Below are 22,254 nucleotides of genomic sequence, written 5' to 3'. Positions count from 1 at the left end.
AAGATGAGTCCCAGGACTCACATTAACTATTTGTAACAAAATCACTGCACAGATAACCAAATATGCACAAACCTTTCCCATCATCTTCACTATTTTCCTCTTTTGCCATTTGCGGTGACGCATGCGTACTCAAGCCAGGTCCAGAGTAAGGCCTTGGTATCGGAGGTGGTAACCTCTTCTCTCCTGTAGAAGTTTTTCTTTCGTTAGAATTAGTCCTGGAAGATTTTCCTTCTAACTCCCCAACATCATCACCCATAGTCACATCCCGAAGTTCGCCATGGCCAGAAAATGGCTTGGGTATAGGAGGTGGTAATCTTTTCTCTCCAGCAACAGTCTTTCTCTCATTAGAATCAGTCCTGGAAGATTTTGTTTCCAACTCTTCATTATCATGTCCAGAATAAGGTTTTGGTTTTGAAGGTACCTTCTTTTCTACTTCAAACACCTTTGTGTCATTAGAATTAGTCCTGGAAGACCCCTCCTCCAACTCCACATCTTCACATGCTTGTATCATATTCTGTAGCTCTCCTGCAATAGCTTCATACATACTGGAGTCTTTTCTGCCGCCCGGAATTGCAGGTACAACGTCACCTAACTCAACCAATGGCCGCTGCATGGGGCTGTTTTGTCTTGGAGGTTTGTTATGTTCAGGTTCTTTTGAATCAGCTACCTTTGGCTTTTTCTGTACAACAGCATACACATCAGATTGTGGTTGTGTTGTGTTGTTTTCAGCTGGTGTATTCTTTTGGCTAGCAGGCACTACTTTGATATTTGATCTGTCAAAGCCACCATCAACAATTGTTACTTCCTCGTATGCCAAAGTCATTGGTCTACCCGCATTACCTTGTCGTTCTGCCTTATAATCCTTCGAAGATTTTCTTACCTCCATGGGAGCGGCAATACCCCCACCCTCAGTCACAATCAAAGGGCGAAACTCATCTCCAGCATAAGTATAAGACCTGCGATCATTGCTAGTGTCACCATCCATAGAAAGCCTATTGTCACTCTCTGTGTCATACTGTTCAGGATGTCGTGTCGCTATGCCACCCTCATCAGTTACCAACAGAGGTCTAAATTCAACTTCAGTGTAGGAATAACCAACACTCTTGCTTTTCCCTGGAGTCAATATAGTTTTCTGCTCATCTTTGGCAGACGGGCTGAGAAGCTCACCAGTTGACACATCACTGTCATCGAGCGAACCTGTCTCGTAGCCAAAGTCACCATCAGCATTCAATCGATCCACACTCCCATGTTCTGAGTCACTGTCACTAGCATCATAACTGCTCTCCTTTTTTATCTCATTTTTCTTCTTAGTGTCTGGGTCCTTCACTGTCTTTTGTGACGATGGTTTTGCGGCAGCTGCTGCCCTTGAGCGAGGCACAGGGGTTACTCCCTGAGTTGGTGACTTTTTCTTTGCTGCTGAGACATCTAGATTTACAAAATTAAAAACATATTATATTACTAAATACTTTGGGAGCAGAAATTAGTCGAGGTGAGTCAACTTTTGCAATTTCATAATTTCTTCAATACCGTTGAAAAGAATGATATTAGCTAAATAAAAGAAACCAACAAAAAAAACATTAAGTTTTATGACTGCAAAATTAACAATAATGAGCAGTACTCTAATAGGTATTAAATCTTGTGATTTTAATTTTTGTGAGTATTACTGTAAAACTCACAAAACCGTGAACCCCAAATATATTTCTATGGAATGTTATAGTGTTGTCAGGAAATAGCCAATAAGGCATCAGAAGACTAAACCGCAAACAGCAACAGTAATTAGTTTGTGGTTTTGAGGTTTGCTCACGTGTCCTGAACTTTATATTGTGATTGGTCACCACACAATCAAAATTCCTGAAATTTTTCATGTGTTCACTGTTTTCAGAGTTTCACAGTAAAAATAATTTTCCAGTATTTTTGAAATTAAAAAAATCACTAAAAAATGGTAAGAAAAAACAACATAATGATTTGGCTATCGACAGTAATAGTATACTGCTGTTGGCAGAAGAGTATTATGCAGATTTTAAGCTGTGATTTGATCATTGAATCATCAAAACAAATGTTTAAGCCACTTGAATTTCCCACTTCTTTCTCATCTTTGTTCTGAGAAACAAACAGTTTCTTTTGTTTCGTCTTTAACAAAATATCTATAAAAGATGTCACTGGAAAACCTAGGATTTTGCTTACACTTTTTCTCAAAAATGAAGTAGAATCAAGTACAACAAACTACAGATCCTTATTTCTCTGGTAAATTGAAGAATGCATGCTGAAATTCAGCTCTATCTAAACAATTTGGAGTTTTAGGACCAAATCATTGCATTCAATAGTTTCGCTTTAAGTCTTTAGTTATTGGAGGATGTAAGTCTTATATTAGACTTTTAATAACTTATTCCATCCATGGTGGTAAAACTACAGTCAGCCCACCCTAGCCGCTGTAACGTTCCCAGTGTTTATTCTTCAATAACAACAATGGCCACACAAATGGAGGGTGGTCTGCCTGTGTTAAACTACAGCTGTACTGCAGCAGGGAATTGATTTACACCTGACAACAACACCTATCACTTGGCATTAGTCCTAAAATAACGAATTTATTCAACCATTCACAGGGCATAAGAACCAATGAAAAGTTGTAGGTTAGGTATGTAGGTATGAACTTCTGAGAACAATAATAAATATGAAGAAAAAGATTTATTGGGTTACCTGTGCCAGAACTGGAGGTTTGCTTAGTCTGCTGGGAGGCAGGGCAAGTCTACAAGATACAAAATGAAATATATGTTACCAATATTACTGTGCTTTCAGTAACATGCAACCTCTGATAAATCAGTTACCCAACGTGTGTACATGCACGTTGAAATTAAAAAATCACTATGAGCAAATGAAAAAAAGGATCAAAATCTACCACTTACAACCAACAGGCGTAACCTACTTACCTCGACGAGGAAAAACTATTTTTCCTGTGAGGTTTGTTGAATTAAGCTAAAATGCATTCCGGTTTTATATTTTAATGATTACTTTAGAGGTCGGAAGTTACTGAGGAGTGCAGTAAGGTAAGAAGAACATATCCTTGAGGAACATCTGGCACCAGAGATACCTTATCAGGGTTTGCAAATTTTATTGATGAGTGGAGTCAGTGTGACTTCTGCTTCACAAATTTTGGAGTCATTTTGGAATATTTGGAGTCAAGTATCACAACGAAAAAAGCCATTTTCAGACTTTCCAGCACGTAGTCCTGGCATGTATACACTATCGTGAGGGATACACGAAGTAGCTGTGGCGGTCCGCTGACCTGGAAAGCTCAAATCCATGATGGCGGTCATCGAGTAAACTTTCATCGTAATTTACCCTCTTCCTGTTTTGTCGTGCAGGATAATTCTTTAATTTCGATGATTTAATTAAGGTTTACAACGTTTACAATTAACGTGAATTGTATTTGTTGTGAAAAAGGTAAGGACAAAACAGTATACTGTGCTTGTTACCGCAAATTTCTGGAGTCGAAGTGGCTCCCTGTTCTGCTGTTTGTTACCGAAAATTTCTGGAGTCGAAGTGACTCCCTCCGTAACCTCCGTGGAGTCATCTGAACAATTTTGGCGTAAAATACGCCAAATTTGGCGTATTTGCGAACCCTGCCTAATTTTAGACATGGGTGCTGTATATGGTCTTTTAACCCTTGGACGTACACGCCATTACACAAAGGGGAGGGAGGGGGTTGATGGAGCCCCCCTAGGGTTTTTGTTTTGTTGCAATATTTCAAAACGATTTTGCCTTCAGTGAAAAGCCTTTGATCTCCTCTACAACATGAGGTATATTTTATGGGTGGTGGAGCTGCTGGAGGTCTGTGACGTCACCAAACATGGTTGCCATCTTGGCCACCATCTTGGATTTTATCAAGAATTAGAAATCAGGTAAAAACAATGAGAATTAACAATTTGCGCTTAACATGTTAAGTAACACATAAATAATTACTTGCATCATTCCATCCACAAGTTTTACTTTTATTGTTGAAAAAAAAATATGCATTTTCACTCAAAAATGGCTTGACCACCTGCTACTTATTACATCATATCTCATAACCATAATAACTGACCACCACTAAACTCGTGGCAACCACCCCTTATGTACATCAGAGGGTTAACCTACATCTACACATGAACACAGATTAGCTCAGTCAACTGTACACCTTATTAAATGAAATTTAGGCTACATGAACTTAATGCCATTAATTTAAGAAGAGTTCATTTCAGTGCCATTAATTAAGTGGAGCATTAATTTCCGTGCCCTTAATTTCCATTATGTTGCATACACTTCTAACATTCTTGACACCTAAGAAAGAGATGTATTTTAACTGTGAAACTGTGAAGGAACTTGGACAAAGAGGTCAGATTTCTTTGCTTGACCTCCTTTGTACCTTTAGGGAAAATACCACGAACAAAACGTTTGCATTTCAGATTATACATTTAACATTATTTTTCTTGTCTGAACAAGTTTTGTTTCTTTGTAAGCGTCACGCTAATTTCTTTCAATTTAAAATGTTACCCTCTTTTTACGTTAACTTGCTTTATTTAAAAGTCATTTCCACTAAATTTGCATCAAGTCGATACCTTAATTTCATGGAGTGTTAATTTCCTTGAATAAGGTATCTGTATATAGCAGTTGGGATGTACTTTGGATTGAACTTAACACATTTGACCATGTTAGGCCCCCTGAACATACAGTATTTATCAAACATAACAGACAATGTTGGATTGGTCTCTACAGTAGTTAGTAATGACAGGGCAAAGAGTCAAGAAGTGCCACAAGGAGACAGAACAGGATTTGCATCACTAAATGTTTAGCCAAAAGGCTGGTTCACAGGCAATATTAGACCCAACTTGCTCAATAATGGCAGGCATCAAAATCTGTTTCAATCTATTTTTGCCCCTCTGAGTGTGATCTTGCGTTACAGTGGTCCTTGTGAACCCATCTTCTTTAAGCTAAAACTCAGGGTTCGACCCTTATTTAGCAACTGTTCAAACCAAAGTGATCCAAGCCATTCTTAATAATATTTAAGGCTTATAACTGCCCTAATGGCTGAATAAGGGGATTAGTCTGATTTTTAGATAACACACGACCTATCTGCATCAACAAGTACATTAATTATTGAAAGCTCGCCTTGCAGACACCCTGTTATAACAGATACCCCGATAATAAGGACAGCAGCTAGATCCCAGGCAAAAGTAAATTACAGATGTTTGAGTGAAATAAACTCCCACTATTATGGACTCTCGTTAATGAGGACACTAACTCAAGGTCCCTACAGTGTCTACTGTAAAGGGAGTTGACTGTCCTTAAATATTGAGCCATAGAGATAATGGTGTTTTAGTTTAACAAGACTCTCAGCATATGAACTACATACATTAACCTTCTGTGTTAAGTCTATTTATCACTCTCAAATTGTGCCCGAACAGCCACATATCCAACTCCAACAGGTTTTTCTTCAACACTGAATGATACAAATTGAAGGTACAACCTCACTTGATTTTAATCTAAATGTACTCATGAAGACACATTATAAGAACTCAAGAAATTATATACATAGCAGCTAGAATTTTTAAACATCCTGACCTTATCTACATAATTAATGTTACAAAACATTGTTTTGGTTGAAATGTTACATTGTGTGATTAAAATACTGTATTTTGCAATACAGCTTTTTGACATATATTTTCTGCAAAAAATTTACATGTACAGAAAATGAAAATGTGAATAAAATTATAGTGACTATAATATATTATTTTTATGATTGACGTGTTTTTCTCAAAAGGAAAGCTGCTGAAACACTAGACTTCAACATACTGCAAACTAGCAGACTACAGATGGCAGGAAAACATAACTTTCTGCTTATCCTTTAAACAATTAATTACACTGATCATTGGCATCCACAAATATATGCAACCAGCTTTGTTTAAAATCTTTAACACACGTTCAATATCACAATTTGCAGCATTGATAATTCAAAATGCTTAAAATGATAAATCCAACAACATGAAGATAAATACAGCACAGCCCAGCCTAACCCTCTATGGAAAATTAAAGATTAGGAGATCTAGAGATTGAACAGTAGATAAACTGTCAGGTTAAAGAGCACTAAAAGCACCTTACCACAAACAATATTAAATATAACAGATAATGTGTTGCTCTGTACGGAACTCTTAAATGTTTGCTCAGCATTCAGTTCACATGGTAAGCATTATCTTTACAGGTGATGCAAAGCAATGAAACATTAACACGACATACTCTTCAAATTGACAAATTATCTTGCCCAAATGTTTAACTCAAAACCCAACAAATAACACAAGTTTCAAGTTATAAATGGATAGTTTTACCTTTTCATGATAAGAAACTTTGCAGTTCTCGCAGTAAAGTGCCTCACATGTGGCACAACAAATAACTGGTTCCTTGGATTCACAAACTGTACACACAATCTCTTTCATGATCAACCTCAATTCCACAATATCCACACAAAGCCATTTTGACTTCAAACTTCTCTTAGAACATCATTTTCTCCTCACTAAGTGGTTATAAAAACACACTTCCTCTTAAGATATCAATGAGGGGGTTTAAGCTACATTTGCATATCTTTGCATTTTTCCCTACAAGTCACTTTTATTTTAAATGCAGATTTAGATGGGACGGCAATAAATTATTTACAATACCTGCTGGGGGCATTGAAAAGCACTCCACGTGCTAACAAAATATAATTAGCCCAAATCCCCTGGTTTTTATTTCAAAGGAAAAGTTTCTTCATGAAGGATTTTGGTTTGAAAACTACATTTGCAAATGAAGAGAAGATTAATCACTTTCTAAATAAAAGCCATTGTGTTTTCTTGGAATTATTCAAATGAATTGCACTTATTAAAATTCATAGTTTAAAACTGTATTGTTTTAAAAAAGAGCAAGTTTTTTAACACTTATGTGTGATTTTGAAACAAAACAAGGAACCTTTTGCAACACATCCAAATGGCTCTTCAGATAATAAACTGAACATATAAAGGAAATGACTTCTGCTTAATTAATAAGACACAGTTAAGATACAAAGATGAAACTTGTGACTCTATCAGTCAGTCTCAGCTATTTCAGAACAAAAACAATTCAAAAGCCAACAGGAAATCACAATATCACATCCTGTCTATAGAAAAGCAACATGCCAGGCACAAGGCTGTCTTGTGGACGTCAAGGTAATTACAGTAACACAACTTAGTGACTTGTTTTCCTTGCCAACTTTCAGCTACACAACACTTTCATTTTTTTTGTTTGAAGCAAATGATGGTATTTAAAATACTAAAGTACTCTTGGCATTCATTTCCGGTTATTCTTCAAATACAAGTAGTTTGCATTCAAAAATGTTTCTCATAGAATTTAGACTGGGCAGGTCAATATTTATTAATAGCCACCAATAATAACTAAATCAATGAACCACAAACCAAGTCATGTACCTACATGACTTTAAATATTAAAAAGTGCGTAAGTCATAAGATAAATCATGACTCATGGGGCAATTGTATGCTCAGTATGGAAAATAATACTACCTTTGGGGACTTTAAAAGCTAGCAAGTTTTACAGACAAATAAATAAAAAAAAAATTAACACATAAATAAATAACAACTAGGTAGAACAAGCACAGCCATGACATATTTCTCCTAAAGACATAGGGTTTCTGGATCAAAATGGAAACCCCACAGTAAACCTCTTGGAAAAAGACAGTGCAAGAACCAACAACAAACTCAACCTACAATACAAAGGTGTTGCCTCTTAAATTTGAGACCAGGCCACCGATTCAATTTGTTTCTCCTTCTTTAAATTTTCGTGAGTAGCCTGTATAAATCCTTAAGTCACAGAAATGGAAAGCACAAATAGCTGCTAAACCAGTCCTACAGCGTAGAGGATGCTTTTAAAACCTTGATTTTTGCTGGACTTGACATCAAATGAGGCAGGTTTCAACAGTACTTATATAGAGCTAAACTTAATAATAATAATTTCCACAGCTCAGAATATGCTTTTAAAACCATGACTCTGAGTAGGACATGTTCCTTCAAATCTTTGATTTGGTTGGACATATTACAAATTTCACATTTTACCTGCATAAGGTTATTCAGATCAAGATAAAATAATTACAAAACCTGCTTCAATTTAATTTATACACAAATATACCATTTAGAGGTATACACTAGTCTTAACTTCTCCAAAACATTTTCTCAAAAATTTTTCCATGTACTGAAAATAAAATAACTAATTATAATTCCTCGTGAAAAATAATGGATCTGAACCTATGACCAATATATTGAAAACCAATAACTGGTGACCAGAGAACTTCAAGGTCACCTCCATGAGTTGTAACCTGAGCACACAATACAGTAATGTAATGCTGGTTGGTGGATACCCTGTTTTACAGCTGTCAATTGATTATAACACAGATGTCCAATATCAAGTTAAACAGAGACTGTACATGTATGTATCTCCAAGCTAGTGTGCCACATCCCATCCACTTACATGAAAGGAAGAACATATGGATATACTAACAAACGTAAGCACAACAGATGATTTTCTCACAACCGAAATTTCTTGGATGCATAAATTAAATCAAATCAATTATTGCAAATGTTGCCCCGCGGAAGAGTGTGAGAGCTCTGCTAATATTTCCTTCAAATATTTATCTCAGTTTAATTATACAATGATAGCAAAACACACAAAGACAAAGTGGAGACCTTGGCTGCAGTTTTAGTGAGCAAAATTTTTTTTCTTGCCTTGGCAACCAAAACAGTCGTATAACTAGATTATTTTGATTTAATTAAATAACTTTCAACTATAGAAATTTCTTTGTGCACCATGATCCAAGTTTATACATACACATGCAAAGGACCATGAGCTTGAGCCATGTATATGTACAAATAATATTATTGGGGCTAGGAGACAAAAGAAATTGAGAATCAACCTAGCTAGCTTAAAAAATTTTACCCTGAACTAAATTTTGACCTTCAACATGTACTGTATATAAGCTTGGGAATGAATATGATGCTTTTACTGGTTAATGTTAGCAAGATAGCTCAAAAAAAGAATTTTTTTGTATGAGAGATCCCAGTTATCGGATATGTGCTCCGGCCTAGAGAAGTCTCACAAAGTATTATTATTCATTCAAAATATTCTACATTAACAATTTTTATTTTTGATTGTCTTAAATCCCCTAGGTAATTCTTCATTACCACCTAGCATTGATGTAAGGTCAAAGAATAAAATTAGGTGTATCTCACTCAACATCCATCTTAATTACCGCAGCTGCCAATTATAACACATAATTCATCAATGGTCAAATAAATTGTTTGACCACATAGGTCAAAGAACATCTTACTGGAGAATAATTATTTTGCGTTAGGGAGCAAGCTTATCTGCTACTCAGTGACAGCAGAGTGTGAATAGACATTAAGCAATAATATTGGATGGGGTTTTTATGATATCTGGAATAATCCAGGTCTTGGTACATGCAGCCAGACCTTGATTACTCCAGCTATTACAGAACTAAATCTTATAACTGTTTAATTAAACATTTCTTTAAAGAAACTTAAGACAAACACACCATTGCACGGAACACAGTTTGACATTGCCCTTGGAAAATATGCATTCCAGGCGTAACCTACAGATAAGTAATCTATAGGTTGCACTGATTCCCAAAATAATAACTGAAGGCTCTGAGCCAATGAGAAGACAGATAACAAGTAAATGAATGATAAAAGTGGCCTAAAATACCAAAGTTGATCTCGTACGCAATCTCGTTCACAACAAAAAGTTTTATCTAAAACTACACGGCACCTTGGTGTTGTTAGTTTTGCTGGTTTGTTTGGTTCTTGCTGCTGGTTTTGGAGGGCTTGAATGGTGAGAAGCTGATGTCTGTCCACTGGTTTTGCTCCCAGTGGCACTGCTGGTTGTTGATTTTGAAGATGTTGATTTCTGGAAAATGAAAGTTTCACATATAGTTATTACTACAGTTAGTTACAAATCACCAAGAATTATTTCATATATCCAAAGTATACTTTGAAGGGTTTCAGCTGCAAAGATTTCTACTTATTATCCAAATTAGAGTTCAATATAGTTCAACTAATTTCTCCCAAGACAATATTAAATGTAATTTCTCCAGCTATAATTAATTTACAACTTTGAAACTCAGCTACTTTGGCAAAAAAAAAACAATACTTTAACCAGAACTATGGATTGTAAACTTGGTTAGATCCTATGACATTATTGCGAAAGCTTACATGTACCGGTAATTAAAGTCCATAGAAACTACATTATACATTTCTCCAGGGCCGATTCAGATTCTGCAGATCACATTCCACAAGTCTCAGTCAAAATAATATATAATACGATGTAACTGGTCCCTTGGGAAATTAGCTTGTGTAGTTAATTTTGTTTCCCTCAATCTCAAAGTTGGCCACAGTCCCACCTCAGGAAACAAGAAGATTCTTGTATAACAAAATCAAGGTAGTTTCCTGACAGACCAATCATGAAAAAAAGTGAAAGAGCTCGTCAGGGAGCAGTCAACATTCACAAGTAAGAGTGTACGGTAACTCTCTGATGTCCTAGACTTCCTAATGCTGCCAGTTCAGAGACTTTTTGTAGCCTGGAAACAGTTTATTATTGTTAAGTGTTATGTGAGCTCAAAGAAAACAATGAGAGCACAATCATATCATGCTATTGGCGAAAAAAAATTCCAGAAACAAGTATACCATATACATATTATTATATATTATATATTATATACATATTAATTTTTAATTCACACTACATCTATACTTGTCCAAACCAAAACTAGTGTAAACAAACCTTAACTCCATGGCTCAGTCTAAAAGCTCACTTAAATTAGCAATGATATCAAAGTATTAATGGCGGCAAATGGTAACAAAGAATTTGCTGGACATCAAAAGAAATTTTGACCTGGTCTTACATATACATGTAGATCTCAGGAGCATAGGTGACAAGTTTCAAAGTCAGACTCACAGCAAGGTATTATCATTGGTGAATAAAGCACTCCAATTCCAATTTCACTTAACAGCTCTGTCACTTACAGTTACTGTATGTGGTCCTAGTGAAAACATACATCGTCAGAATTGGAAGCAGAAATAGAAGAACAATGTTCGGAATGAGCATCATTATTGATATACCTGGATTCTCCTACACCTGTAATTCTACTGATTCCAACAATCTAGTTTCCACTACTTCATAAGGGACAAAATCATAAGCAGAGTCAGAAGAACAATTCTCGCTACTCAGATCAATTTATGCTAGCCCATTTTGTATTTGCACTGGGCATGAGTGCTATTCATAATTGCATCTCCAATTACAACTTTGACTCCTACTCTGTGACTAGTGTACAATCAAACCTCTATATATGACTAGCTCTCATAAGCGACCACCTCCCACAGCGACGACCTATTCAAAACACCAAAATTTTCCCAGTAAAAGCCCTATAATTTGAACCTCTCGTAAAACTACTTCTCCTAAGCTGCTGCCACCAGTTTTTGGCCTGATAGATTTATAGTTATCCATTAATTATCATTGTGACCCTCCACGGGATTTCAGGGAATAAGGTGAACGCACGCACACGGCCAGTATAACACACTTGCACACTAATGGCATGACACGCTTACAGTGTGGATATGCGCATGAAAACAATTGATACTGGAGAGCGTGTTTGTAGCCATTGTTCATATCTGGTTAACACGGTAGAGCTTTGTTTTTATAACACGCTAGATTTTAGATTTTTCTAGTAAGCGACCACTAACTTGATGCATGGTGTGCTCTCTCTGTCGGCTACGTATTCTACGCAACTCAGAGTATACAACAAACTTGCAATGACAACTTACATGTAACATACATGTAGAAATTGCATACAATGCATTCTATTCAAAGGTGTAGATGTGTCCAGACACCTTCTCAAAGACCCCTGTGGCTCGATTCTTATTAGCGACCATCTCCTGTAAGTGACTACTAAATCTTAACATATTTTTTTGGGTGGTCGCTTACTGGATGTTCCACTGTATTTACCAGTTTTTAGAAATTAATTTAAGTAAGAATAGGAAAAACTATTGCAAGTCTTCATTCAGAAATCAAAATAGGGGTTTCAGTTAAAATGATCAGTGATACCAATTTTTATTACAGTTTTTTGAAAAAAATATAGCTACGAAAGAGTGATGTAAACGAGAAGACGGACGATATGTCATTCACATCACAAGTAAAACACAGTCATCAGCACAAAAAATATTCTTTCAATCAAGTATACATTTGCTGTGAGCTAAATAACGCACAATTTAATAACATTTTAAAAAGAGAACTTTCAACTTTACTTTGGCCCTGTATTTAATGCGCAAGATTTCAAGATTACAAGATTTCTACATTTATTTACTCTTTAAGTGACAAGTTGTACATTGCCTTGTCTAGTGCCATAAATGGTTAAATGTTCAGTGCGGAAATTAACATTTTTTGCACAGAGTCAAAACTCAGCAACGCTCAGAAATTTCTTTTGCAATTTAAATCCAAACAAGCTAAGTAAAAGATCATTGATCGTCTTTCTGTATTTTGGAAGGAGTATAACTGTTATAAATGTTAAAATGAAGACTATATTGAGCTTATTTCACAATATCGATTCCAGGTGTATTTTTAAGGATAAAGCAAGAGGTGACAAATGATTTTAAAGGGTTTGTCACTCACGGTTTGAAAGGAACAAATTTTCTTTACAATAATATCTATTGACACGGACAAAATGTCAACACGGTTAAATTGAAAAATCAAACACTCGAAAGTGAATTTACTTTCCCCAGTCATTAAAACAAAAAACTACTTTCTAATAGGAAAGGCGGCTGCAGACGTAGAGCGATATTTAGCAATTTATCTTTGAGTTTTAGCGAAAAGACTTTACTGTGTACGCTACGGCTATTAAAGCGTACGAACAAGTCAGATTTTGAACGAAATGAAACTTTGTTTGTTCAAACAATATTCGCGCAGAAGGGTGCAAACGAAGGCTTTCCAAAGATTCTTCCCACATAAAACAGAACACTGCCACCTTTTATCTCTGAAATCGCTAGCTGCAAAGCAGAATTCCTATACAAATGCCAAGAAGAACTGTCAATATCCTTGCTGGGCAAGGCTTCGCGGAACTTAACTTCTTACTTTCATCTAGAGAAAGCCGAGATTAAAAATCTTTTATCTACAATCATTTTAAAGCTGGCGAGCGAAAATCGCTGCAAGAGGCAATAGAAATGGCCAGTGGGAAATACCACACGGGTTTGATAACAAATATTGTAAATATTATTTAGCAATGGAAAGATCGATCGCAGATTTCGATGCGAAAATTCACAACTATACAGCTTGTTCATTCTCCTCACAAAACCAATGGGTTCCAAGCACTTTCGCGCACAGTACGCACATTTCAAGGTTTGACGATTACAAATGAAATCAAAATTAAACGTACCAGTGATTTTTCGAGATTTTTCCCTACCTTTACTGAAGTGTGTTTTCCGTTTGAAGATCCTGGGCGTTCATTGCTGGTTGTAGGTCCTCGATTTCGCTTGGCAGTGAGCTCGGCCTTGTCGCCGACTTTGGCTTTATCCGACAAATCAGTCAGTCCTTTTACTTTGGTAACTGCAAAAGAGAAAAATTACACAGAAAATTCAAGGGGAAGTTTCACTTTAATTTCAGCCCTAACAAACCGTTCCCGTTGAGAGCGGTTTCAATCATACCGATATGAATGAAATATCAGTTCGTCTCGCGCGAGCGAACAACTCACAAACCTCTTTCAACTTTAAACTGGGACATACTAGGCCAACAGGACTAAATGCTCGACTGCCTTTTCGATCGATCACAATGCGCAGGCTTTCACATAGCGGGTCGAAAAGAAAAGACTGTTTTTCCTATGTTTTAGGAAAACATTCCCTCAGCATGCGCGCTTTCATACTGTTTTACATGTAGACCAGACGATGTGAGTTGCAGGAAATACAAAACCCCGGCCCCCACATCTCCAATGACGTCACCATGGGCCTCGCTTTCATTTGTGAAACTTTTTCGGTGATTTATTACTTCATTTCATTTTTTTTCTTTTCACGATCAATCAAGTAAAATTCGTTATGAAACCCATAACATGATGTCAAACGTGACACATTATTATATCTTACACATTTTCAATAACAAGTTGCGAGAGATGTTAGGTTTGACATACAATTTTACGGTATTTTTTTTTCTTTCTCAGAATCACGTCCCATGTTAATTTTCCGAAAATATTTAAATTTTGTCTTTTTAAATCAGAATGGAATAAATGAAAACACTTGAAATAAAAATAATATCAGCGATAAAAACGTGACCAGTTTACCGTCGCAGGGTTTAAAATCTTCAAAGATAATTACAAAAGAGGTTCAAAGCGAACACAAAATTGCACGTCCACTGTCCGAAATAAATGAAATTAACACTAGATTTCAAAGCAAGACAATGCCAGCTAAGAACTGTATGTCGGCGGTTTTCCCCAAAGACAAGAAATAAAATAGGACAAAAAAAAATCAAAAGGGCCGGTCTCTGAAGCGGACTGTCTTAAAGCCGTCTGCAAACTTGCGGTTTCTGATTATTAGTTATAATGATATACTTCTGTTTATACAGTCGGCACTCATTTACTTTTTTTACTTTTTTTTTCACTTTTGTTTTCCCGAGCAAAAGTGAAACAGAGGAAAATTTATAGACGAAAAAACCTCTTTCAAGGCTCAATCTTGCACCTCCGTCCAAAAATTGTCCCCTGCAGCATATTTTTAAATACATGTTTTGGCGCAAAGAATGAAAATTTCATGAAATTTCACATCCTCTTTGTCAAATATACCATTGTTTACACTTTGCGTGCGTGAGTAATAAAAGAGAGAGAGATTAATCATGAAGCCATGAGGCGTTCACCATGTGCTCAGAACGCGTACTAGCTTGAAAAAACTGTGCAGTTTTTAAAGTGTACAGGTAAATTTCCCCCAAAGGATTTTGTTTCAACATCATGTTTTAACTGAATAAAGAAAGATAAATGGCGTATGGTGCGAGAAGAGGCAAATCAGAGAGAGGCAAAATCGAATAAATTGGGTTAATTTTTACTAGGTATGTGCTGCTGGGCTTTCAGAGCCCGTACCCCATTATAGAATATTCTGTGGCCAATTATAGACCCCTTAGTCACTTTTGGACAAACATGTAATTTTGGCGATCCGGCAGCTTAGTCACTTTCTATTTATGTATCTACCTTGTACTGAATGAAGAACACTTTACTTTTCACCTACAGTACAAACATTCTGGTGCGTTTGCTAACCGTAAATAGGAAAACTGTCATACCCCAAAAATCAGAAAATGTGCGACCCCTTCCTAGTAACTTTGTTGAAAATGCAACCACATTATAGTCAATCCATTCGTGAAAATGCGACCCCATCCTGCAGCACATCCCCATTAGCCTCTTATAAGGAAGTAACTCCCTCCCCCCCTCAGCCCCCCCCCCCCCCCACTCCTTCCCGGAGTCACGGTCTAGGCTGGCTAAGGATTGGTGAAAACTAACTGAGAAGAGGAAGGGGCGCCCTCCGCGCCCCCTCCCTAATTCCCCGCCCGGTATATGCTTCTAGATAGAGGCGTCTTGCCCCTATCAGGAACCTCCCCCACCTCCCTTCACTTTACGCTACCCTTGTTGAATCCACTGTAGCTGGTAATCATAATATAATCTACTCTGATTTTTTGGTGCCAATCTACAAAAAGCGTCTGACGGCCTTGGCTGTCACTGACCAAGGCCTTCTGTGTCTCTCTCCTCCAGAGAGAGGCCTCTGAGTGTCGTTGGGAGGCTAGGGAGAAGGAGAAATAAAAACGCGGGGGATCGCTCACCAAGCGCTCTCCTTTTATTAGTAGTAGTAGTAGCAGTAGTAGCAGTAGTAGCAGTAGTAGCAGTAGTAGCAGTAGTAGTAGTAGTAGTAGTAGTAGTAGTAGTAGTAGTAGTAGTAGTAGTAGTAGTAGTAGTAGTAGTAGTAGTAGTAGTAGTAGTAGTAGTAGTAGTAGTAGTAGTAGTAGTAGTAGTAGTAGTACTAGTAGTAGTAGTAGTACTAGTAGTAGTAGTAGTACTAGTAGTAGTAGTAGTAGTAGTAGTAGTAGTAGTAGTAGTAGTAGTAGTAGTAGTAGTAGTAGTAGTAGTAGTAGTAGTAGTAGTAGTAGTAGTAGTAGTAGTAGTAGTAGTAGTAGTAGTAGTAGTAGTAGTAGTAGTAGTAGTAGTTGTTGTTGTTGTTGTAGTAGTAGTAGTAGTATTGTTATTATTGTATAAGACATATTCGTGTAATTGCGATTGATTTTCTCTCTCAACATCTACGTCCAAACCAAAGACTTTGGGAGGCAAAGAGAGTTTTTACTTGATGGAGAGGACCCCCCTGAGAAGTTGGGCTGTAGAAAGGAGAGTTATTTTTTGGAGTTCATGTATGTTGATGTTGCCAGGGATTTTCTTGGAGGTAGTTTTCCATGTCCTTCCTGATGGTGCCAAGGGCTCCCATAACCACCGGGACTGTTGTTGTTTTGAGCCCCCACATTCGCTCAACCTCAATTTCCAAGTCTATGTATTTGGTAAGCTTTTCTGTGGTTTTCACTGAGGTGTTGGTGTTGAGGGGTATAATTATGTCAATGAGAAGGCAGGTTTTATCCTTCTCGGTTCTTTAGCACAATGTCCGCCCTATTAGCTGCTATGGTCCTGTCAATGTGGATAGGCATGTCCCCCAGAATAATGGCGCTGTCATTCTCGGTGACATTCTTGGGTTCATGCTCATACCATCGTTACTTTACCTCAATGCCAAACTCTTTGCAGATCTTCCAGTGCATGTGTGCAGGTGCCTTGTTGTGGCAGTGGATGTATTCAGTTTTAGCCAGTTCAGGGCAGCCAGAGACCAGGTGGTCAATGGTCTCGTCGAAACGTCCACATAATCTACATTTTGGGTCCACGTCAGGCTTTTTGAGGATGTTGTGTTGGTACCAGCGTGTTGGGAGGCTTTGATCTTGGGTGCAATGATAAAGCCCTCGGTTTCTGCTTTGAGGCCAGCTGCTTTTAGCCATCTGTGGGTCTTATCTTGGTCCACGTCAGCCTGTTTCACCTATTGTGGGTATTTGCCATGGAGCGCTTTTGATTTCCACTTGGACCTGAGCTGTTAGCAACCCTAGTGTTTGGCCTTGGCCCTTGTTCTGCGGGCATAGGTGGTGTTCGCCTCATCCTCTGCAGGTGGTATTACAGGCACTCCCAGTTCCCGACTTAACCTCATTGACTGTCTGCTGATGGAGTACAAGGGTTTCCTGCCGTCATGGTCTTTGATAACGTGGAGGAGGGTGTCCTGCGTCTCCTGGAGGTATTTATAAAGACCGATAGTGGTTGACTTGCAGGAAAGCTGATGTTGTATGAGCCCTCTACCTCCTTCAGTTCTGAGCCAGTACAGCCTGTCCACGTCAGATTTGGGGTGGTGCATCTTGTACATGGTCAGGAACTTTCTAGTCTTTGTATCAAGTTTGGCCAGTTGTTGAAACGTCTGTCTGTCCGTGTCTGTCTCACACAGTCTTCATACATCAGCAAAAGGACTGTCTTCAAGGTCGACACGTGATGGAGGTCTATTAAGTCACGTGACAACAAGTGATAAAAAATATCGCGACAAGTTTATTGCCCCCACTCCAGGGACTGTTAAACTGTCACCCGAAGGCTTCTTCAAGTTTTCCTGTTAAAACTTAGAGACCATGAAAAAATTTTTTTTTCACTCATTTTGCTAAAACGCCATTCTGTTTTCATGTTATCTCCGTGCATCTTAACACATTCTACCCTGGAAATTCTGGCCAAAAAGAACCAGAGACTCAAGTTCCCCTAGGATGACTAAACAAATACTAATTTTATAGCGTCGCTTAATTAGAATACATTTCTAGAGATCTAAAAGTTCTCTGGACAGCTTAAAGAGTGTTTTTAATGTATTTAGGAGGAAACCGTCGTTGGGTGCCCCGGATACTAAATTGGAACACTTCTCGGCCTTCGTTATCTATTCCTGATATTAAATATCAGCCTTGGAAGTTAAGGCATTCGCAGAGAGCAGCGGATCTCTTTCAGCGGAATTATTCAATCTCGACCCCAGGGCCCAGTTCAGTTCGAACGCCGATTAGCGCTAACCTGGGGTTAAATTTTAACCCGGGTTTCTTTTTCTTGTTATCAAAAACATTTTTTCGGATAATTTTCTCTATATTTTTAGAGTATCCAATCATCAAATTGACGGCAAAGAGAATTAAACTGAATTTGCTTTTAAGCTCTCATATTTGAGTTCAAATTTCGCACTAACCCTGGGTTATCTTAACCCAGCTTCGAACAACCCGGCCCAGAGCTCGTCTACTTATGACGATCATGGAGGCAGAGGCGTAAGGACTGGGGTCGATATAAATGTGTATCGTTGTCCCCAGATTGTTACGTTAACAAATTTTATACTCCTACGACCAATATATTTTAGCTTATTTTTTCAAGAATCAATTTTTTTTCTTTTCAAGTGGGGAAGTCAAGGCGAGAACATGTCTGGAACACTTATGTTTTGTTTTTGAAACGGAGAAAGGCAATTGCGCTGCATGGAACCCCGAGTTCTTTGGAGTTTAGAGGAGATGAGCTCAAAAACCCATTTAGCCCGTTTAAAATTGTTTTTGAACTTTGACTAACAAGCGTACTGAAAATACTGCAGCTAAGTTAAAAAGGTCTAAAAAGATGTCAAAGATAGGTTGAGACAAAAGTTTGCAAGACAGCTGTCAATTGGTACGTACCTGTGTTCCGTTCCAACGGTGGGTTACCACGATCCAAATTCATCTTTGCACTTATGTAAACAACGCCATCAATGGTCGCCATTGCAATTCAACTCGACGCGAACAAACGAACAAAATCTTCTGAGCTTGATAAATATGCAGTGATTTTAAGAAATTCAGTCTGTAACGCGAACCAGTTTCATTAACTTTAGGTAGCGGTAAGGGCGAGGCAGTATGTTAAAAACTGCCCGCGGAATATTCACGCATCAAATAAAAAAACAGCCACTCAAACCGATACGGAGTAACACAAATACCGTTTTAGATGGGTAAAAAAAATTTTAAGCTTAGCTTGAGAAATTTTTTACGCGTTTTATCTCTGGGCTGCAATAGCCTGCATCTGGACAACAACAACGTAGCTCGCTAGATAACTGACTGCGATAAAAAAAATGTGGTGATATGTTTGACTTCAATGTTTTTATTATGGTTCCTTTTTTAGCTCGAAGGCAGATACTAGCATAAATATTTGAAAACTACTTTAAGAGATTTAAATGATTCAGGAGCGAATCACCGACTTTTAAAATAAGGCCGGATTAAAATTGCTTGATGTACAAGCCAACATATCTCTGTGATAAAAGCTACTTATGCAATTAGCGAGAGTTTGCGTGGTATTTCCCATAGTTTTGCCTTAGGAAAGAAAGACAATCAGTTTCGCTAGAAAAAATAACGACAACAACAACAAAAATAAATTAAAGGAAAAGGAAAACGTTACGGTACTAAAGATTTAAGGTTTACATTATCGTATATTAAATTTTTAAAAGGCGCAACGAAGCTTTAAATCATCCAGTAGCCGAAAATTTTATCATTTCTAAGACGTATTTTACTGAATCACTTTAATGTTACGTTGTTAGCCGGGCTGGCTAGTGTTATCTCTGCTGCCCCTGAGAAGCCCAGATTTCTCACTTCCCAGCCGTGGATCCCCTCCGGTTTCCACCGTTTTACGGAAATCAAAAGATGAAATAATCCGCGGATCTGGAAGCCTTCATCCAAGGAGAATGGAACTGGTCAATATCCTGTCTCTCATGATCGAGAAACCCAGGTAAGGGGGGACTTTAGGGAGTTAACAACCAAAAAATTTCTCCGGAAAGCATGATCCCGGATCTCCCTAGAAGCTTAAGCCTCGGTCAGTATTTATCCAGATTCGCGCCTGCCCTTGGGACTTTTTCTCCCTCACCCTCTCAGTCATGATATATTTTACCTCTATTTGAAAAACTACACTGTCACTCCCCTAATGTTCTATGTAGCATTTACCATTCGAAAATCACGCCTTATACGCGCCATGAAGTCTGCGTAATGAAATAATTGATGTTCTGTTTTTCTTTTGCGCTTAACAACATCAGCCTGATGAATGGAATACTAAATACCACATCCAATTCGCCAAAACATTCAGCTCAAAATCCTAAACAAGCGTGGCTATTATTGCACTCCTATTTGAGTGTAGCTTTTTGTCGAGGGTCGAGGGTCAAGGGCCTAGGGTAGAATGTCGAGGGTCGAGAAAATGACATAAATTTTTTTGGCCGCGTGTTGTTTTCAAATCAGTTCAGTCAAGAAAAATCAACACAATTCCGACACTTAACCAACCAAGAAACATTTCAACAGTCTTTTATACATTCTTTCGTAAGAAATCAATACGACGATGCATAACTTAAAGTGTATTTTAAACATAAAAGATCAAACTTAAGTTGAGTAACCGATGGTTAGGAATCGGGTTTATCGTAGAGATTGTTAGATTCATGACATTGATGAGAGAACCGCTTTCATCATGTACGTACGTGAATCAGAAAAAGCCTCTTTAGATGACCGGAAGTGTCAACAAAAAGAATCACGTCGGATCATGAACACAGAAATTGACGTGAGCAACAAAGTAAACAAGGCTCATACTGAATCCAACGATTTTATTCACAGTCGGCTTTGATACAATTGACCCGCGAAATTAAAGGTGAGAAGCGAGGAGAGCCCGGGGGGGGGGGTACTCCCCTATAAAAGTGACGAGGGTACTCGTCGGAAAATTTCGAGAACGCCCCTAAAGGGTACCAGAATCTCGTTCTATGGGCATGTCCTAAATTCATTTCCACCCCTAAGAGGTAACAATTCAACAACAACAAATAATATAACTGGCACTGCAAATTTTAATAGTAATGAAGAAAACTTTCGAACACTTTCAGTCTTCTCAAAACCTTTTTGAAAGTATTGTCATAAATCCCCTAAAAGGTACGACGAGCACCCCCGTCACCTTTATAGGGGAGTACCCCCCCACCCCCTCCGCCCGTGGAGGAAAGACGGCTGTATTCGCAGGCTTACAATGCATTGAACAGTAATGCGTGACACTAAAGGTCAACCAAAGCTCGCTCAGAGATGCAATCAAAAAGCCTACAATAGGTTTTTTTTTAAATTATTGAAGCTTTCAGGTGACCGGGGGGGGGCACTTGGGTATTTTTTGGGTGGGTATGTGCCGCCCGGGACTCCAAATTGGCACCCCGTTCTAAAAAAAATTTCCCCTAAAATTGATACCCTGTTCTGGAAATGGGCCAATTTTTTATACCCCGTTCTAGAATTCGCCCTAAAACTGATACCCCAATTCTAGAAATGGGCCAATTTTTTATACTCCGTTCCAGAAAGTTTGTAAATTGAAATAGCCCTGTTTTTTTAAAAAGATATTTCTTTATTTGTTCGACTTATACATCAAATAAATGCTTCATTAAAATCAGCAACAATTTTAAGCAGAAGATAAAGCCGTGATCCACAATTTTTTATACCCCGTTCTACAAAACGCCTCTGAAATGGATACCCCGTTTTAAATCAGGAGCTTCAAAATCACGACCCCGTTGGGCGGCACATACCCGTATAGGCAATATATGGGAGTACCTCCCCCCCCCCCGGGTCAGGTGACAAGTGACGTAAAATGCTTGGAAACGTATAAAAATATAAAACCATTGAATTTGCAAGCACTCGTATCTTACCGAAGAACTCGTCCCGCACTAAGCTGAGCTAAGGCTGCACTGATCGCTAAGTCTCGCATTCAGTAGATCCGGTAGCGCTTTGCGGTTATTAAAAAAGGGTATTGTGACAGTACATCTCTCGCGTGACTCGGTCAAATTTTGCGTTCTACTCAAAGGCTTTGTATTAGCATCTTGGGGTTCCCACATGAAAATTATCTATAAAATTCGCAAAGGATGTTTTTACTCGCCCGTCATTTTCTCGACCCGCGACATTTTACCCTCGACCCTCAGCATTTTACCCTCTACCGTCGACATTCTACCTTCGGCCCTCCACATTCTACCCTCGGCTCTCGACCTTCGACCCTTGCCTGTAAAAACAGTGGTGTCGAAATACATATAGACTTAGAGAAAGGCTAAGGCCAGGGTCAAATGTCTATCCATAGGCGCCCCA

At 38.1% G+C, this 22,254-nt stretch overlaps 1 protein-coding gene and 1 pseudogene across 3 annotated transcripts in view; both read right to left on the bottom strand.

Moving 5' to 3' along the window:
• LOC140948808 (uncharacterized) overlaps window positions 1-14,015 on the bottom strand; it is a 34,371-nt gene extending 20,356 nt beyond the window's left edge. The window contains exons 1-5 of one of the 3 annotated variants that reach the window (XR_012167092.1): window positions 13,812-14,015; window positions 13,520-13,662; window positions 9,838-9,975; window positions 2,698-2,746; window positions 73-1,425 (exon numbers count right to left, since the gene is read on the bottom strand). Coding sequence is in view for 2 of the 3 variants with exons in the window: in XM_073398080.1 (XP_073254181.1) it covers window positions 73-1,425; window positions 2,698-2,746; window positions 9,838-9,975; window positions 13,520-13,662; window positions 13,812-13,836 (1,708 nt within the window). In the remaining variant the exon portion in view is untranslated. Of the gene's footprint in view, window positions 1-72; window positions 1,426-2,697; window positions 2,747-6,359; window positions 6,600-9,837; window positions 9,976-13,519; window positions 13,663-13,811 lie in introns of those variants that run through there. The other 2 variants (XM_073398080.1, XM_073398081.1) reach the window with 2 other exon arrangements.
• A 2,399-nt stretch (window positions 14,016-16,414) lies between these two features.
• Window positions 16,415-16,878, bottom strand: LOC140948603 (uncharacterized; annotated as a pseudogene).
• Between the last annotated feature and the right edge of the window lie 5,376 nt (window positions 16,879-22,254).

This window comes from Porites lutea, chromosome 9, assembly GCF_958299795.1.
Source record: "Porites lutea chromosome 9, jaPorLute2.1, whole genome shotgun sequence".
Classification (NCBI taxonomy): domain Eukaryota; kingdom Metazoa; phylum Cnidaria; class Anthozoa; order Scleractinia; family Poritidae; genus Porites; species Porites lutea.
The sequence above is the reverse complement of the archived record's forward strand: the minus strand, read 5'-3'. Positions and strand labels throughout refer to the sequence as shown.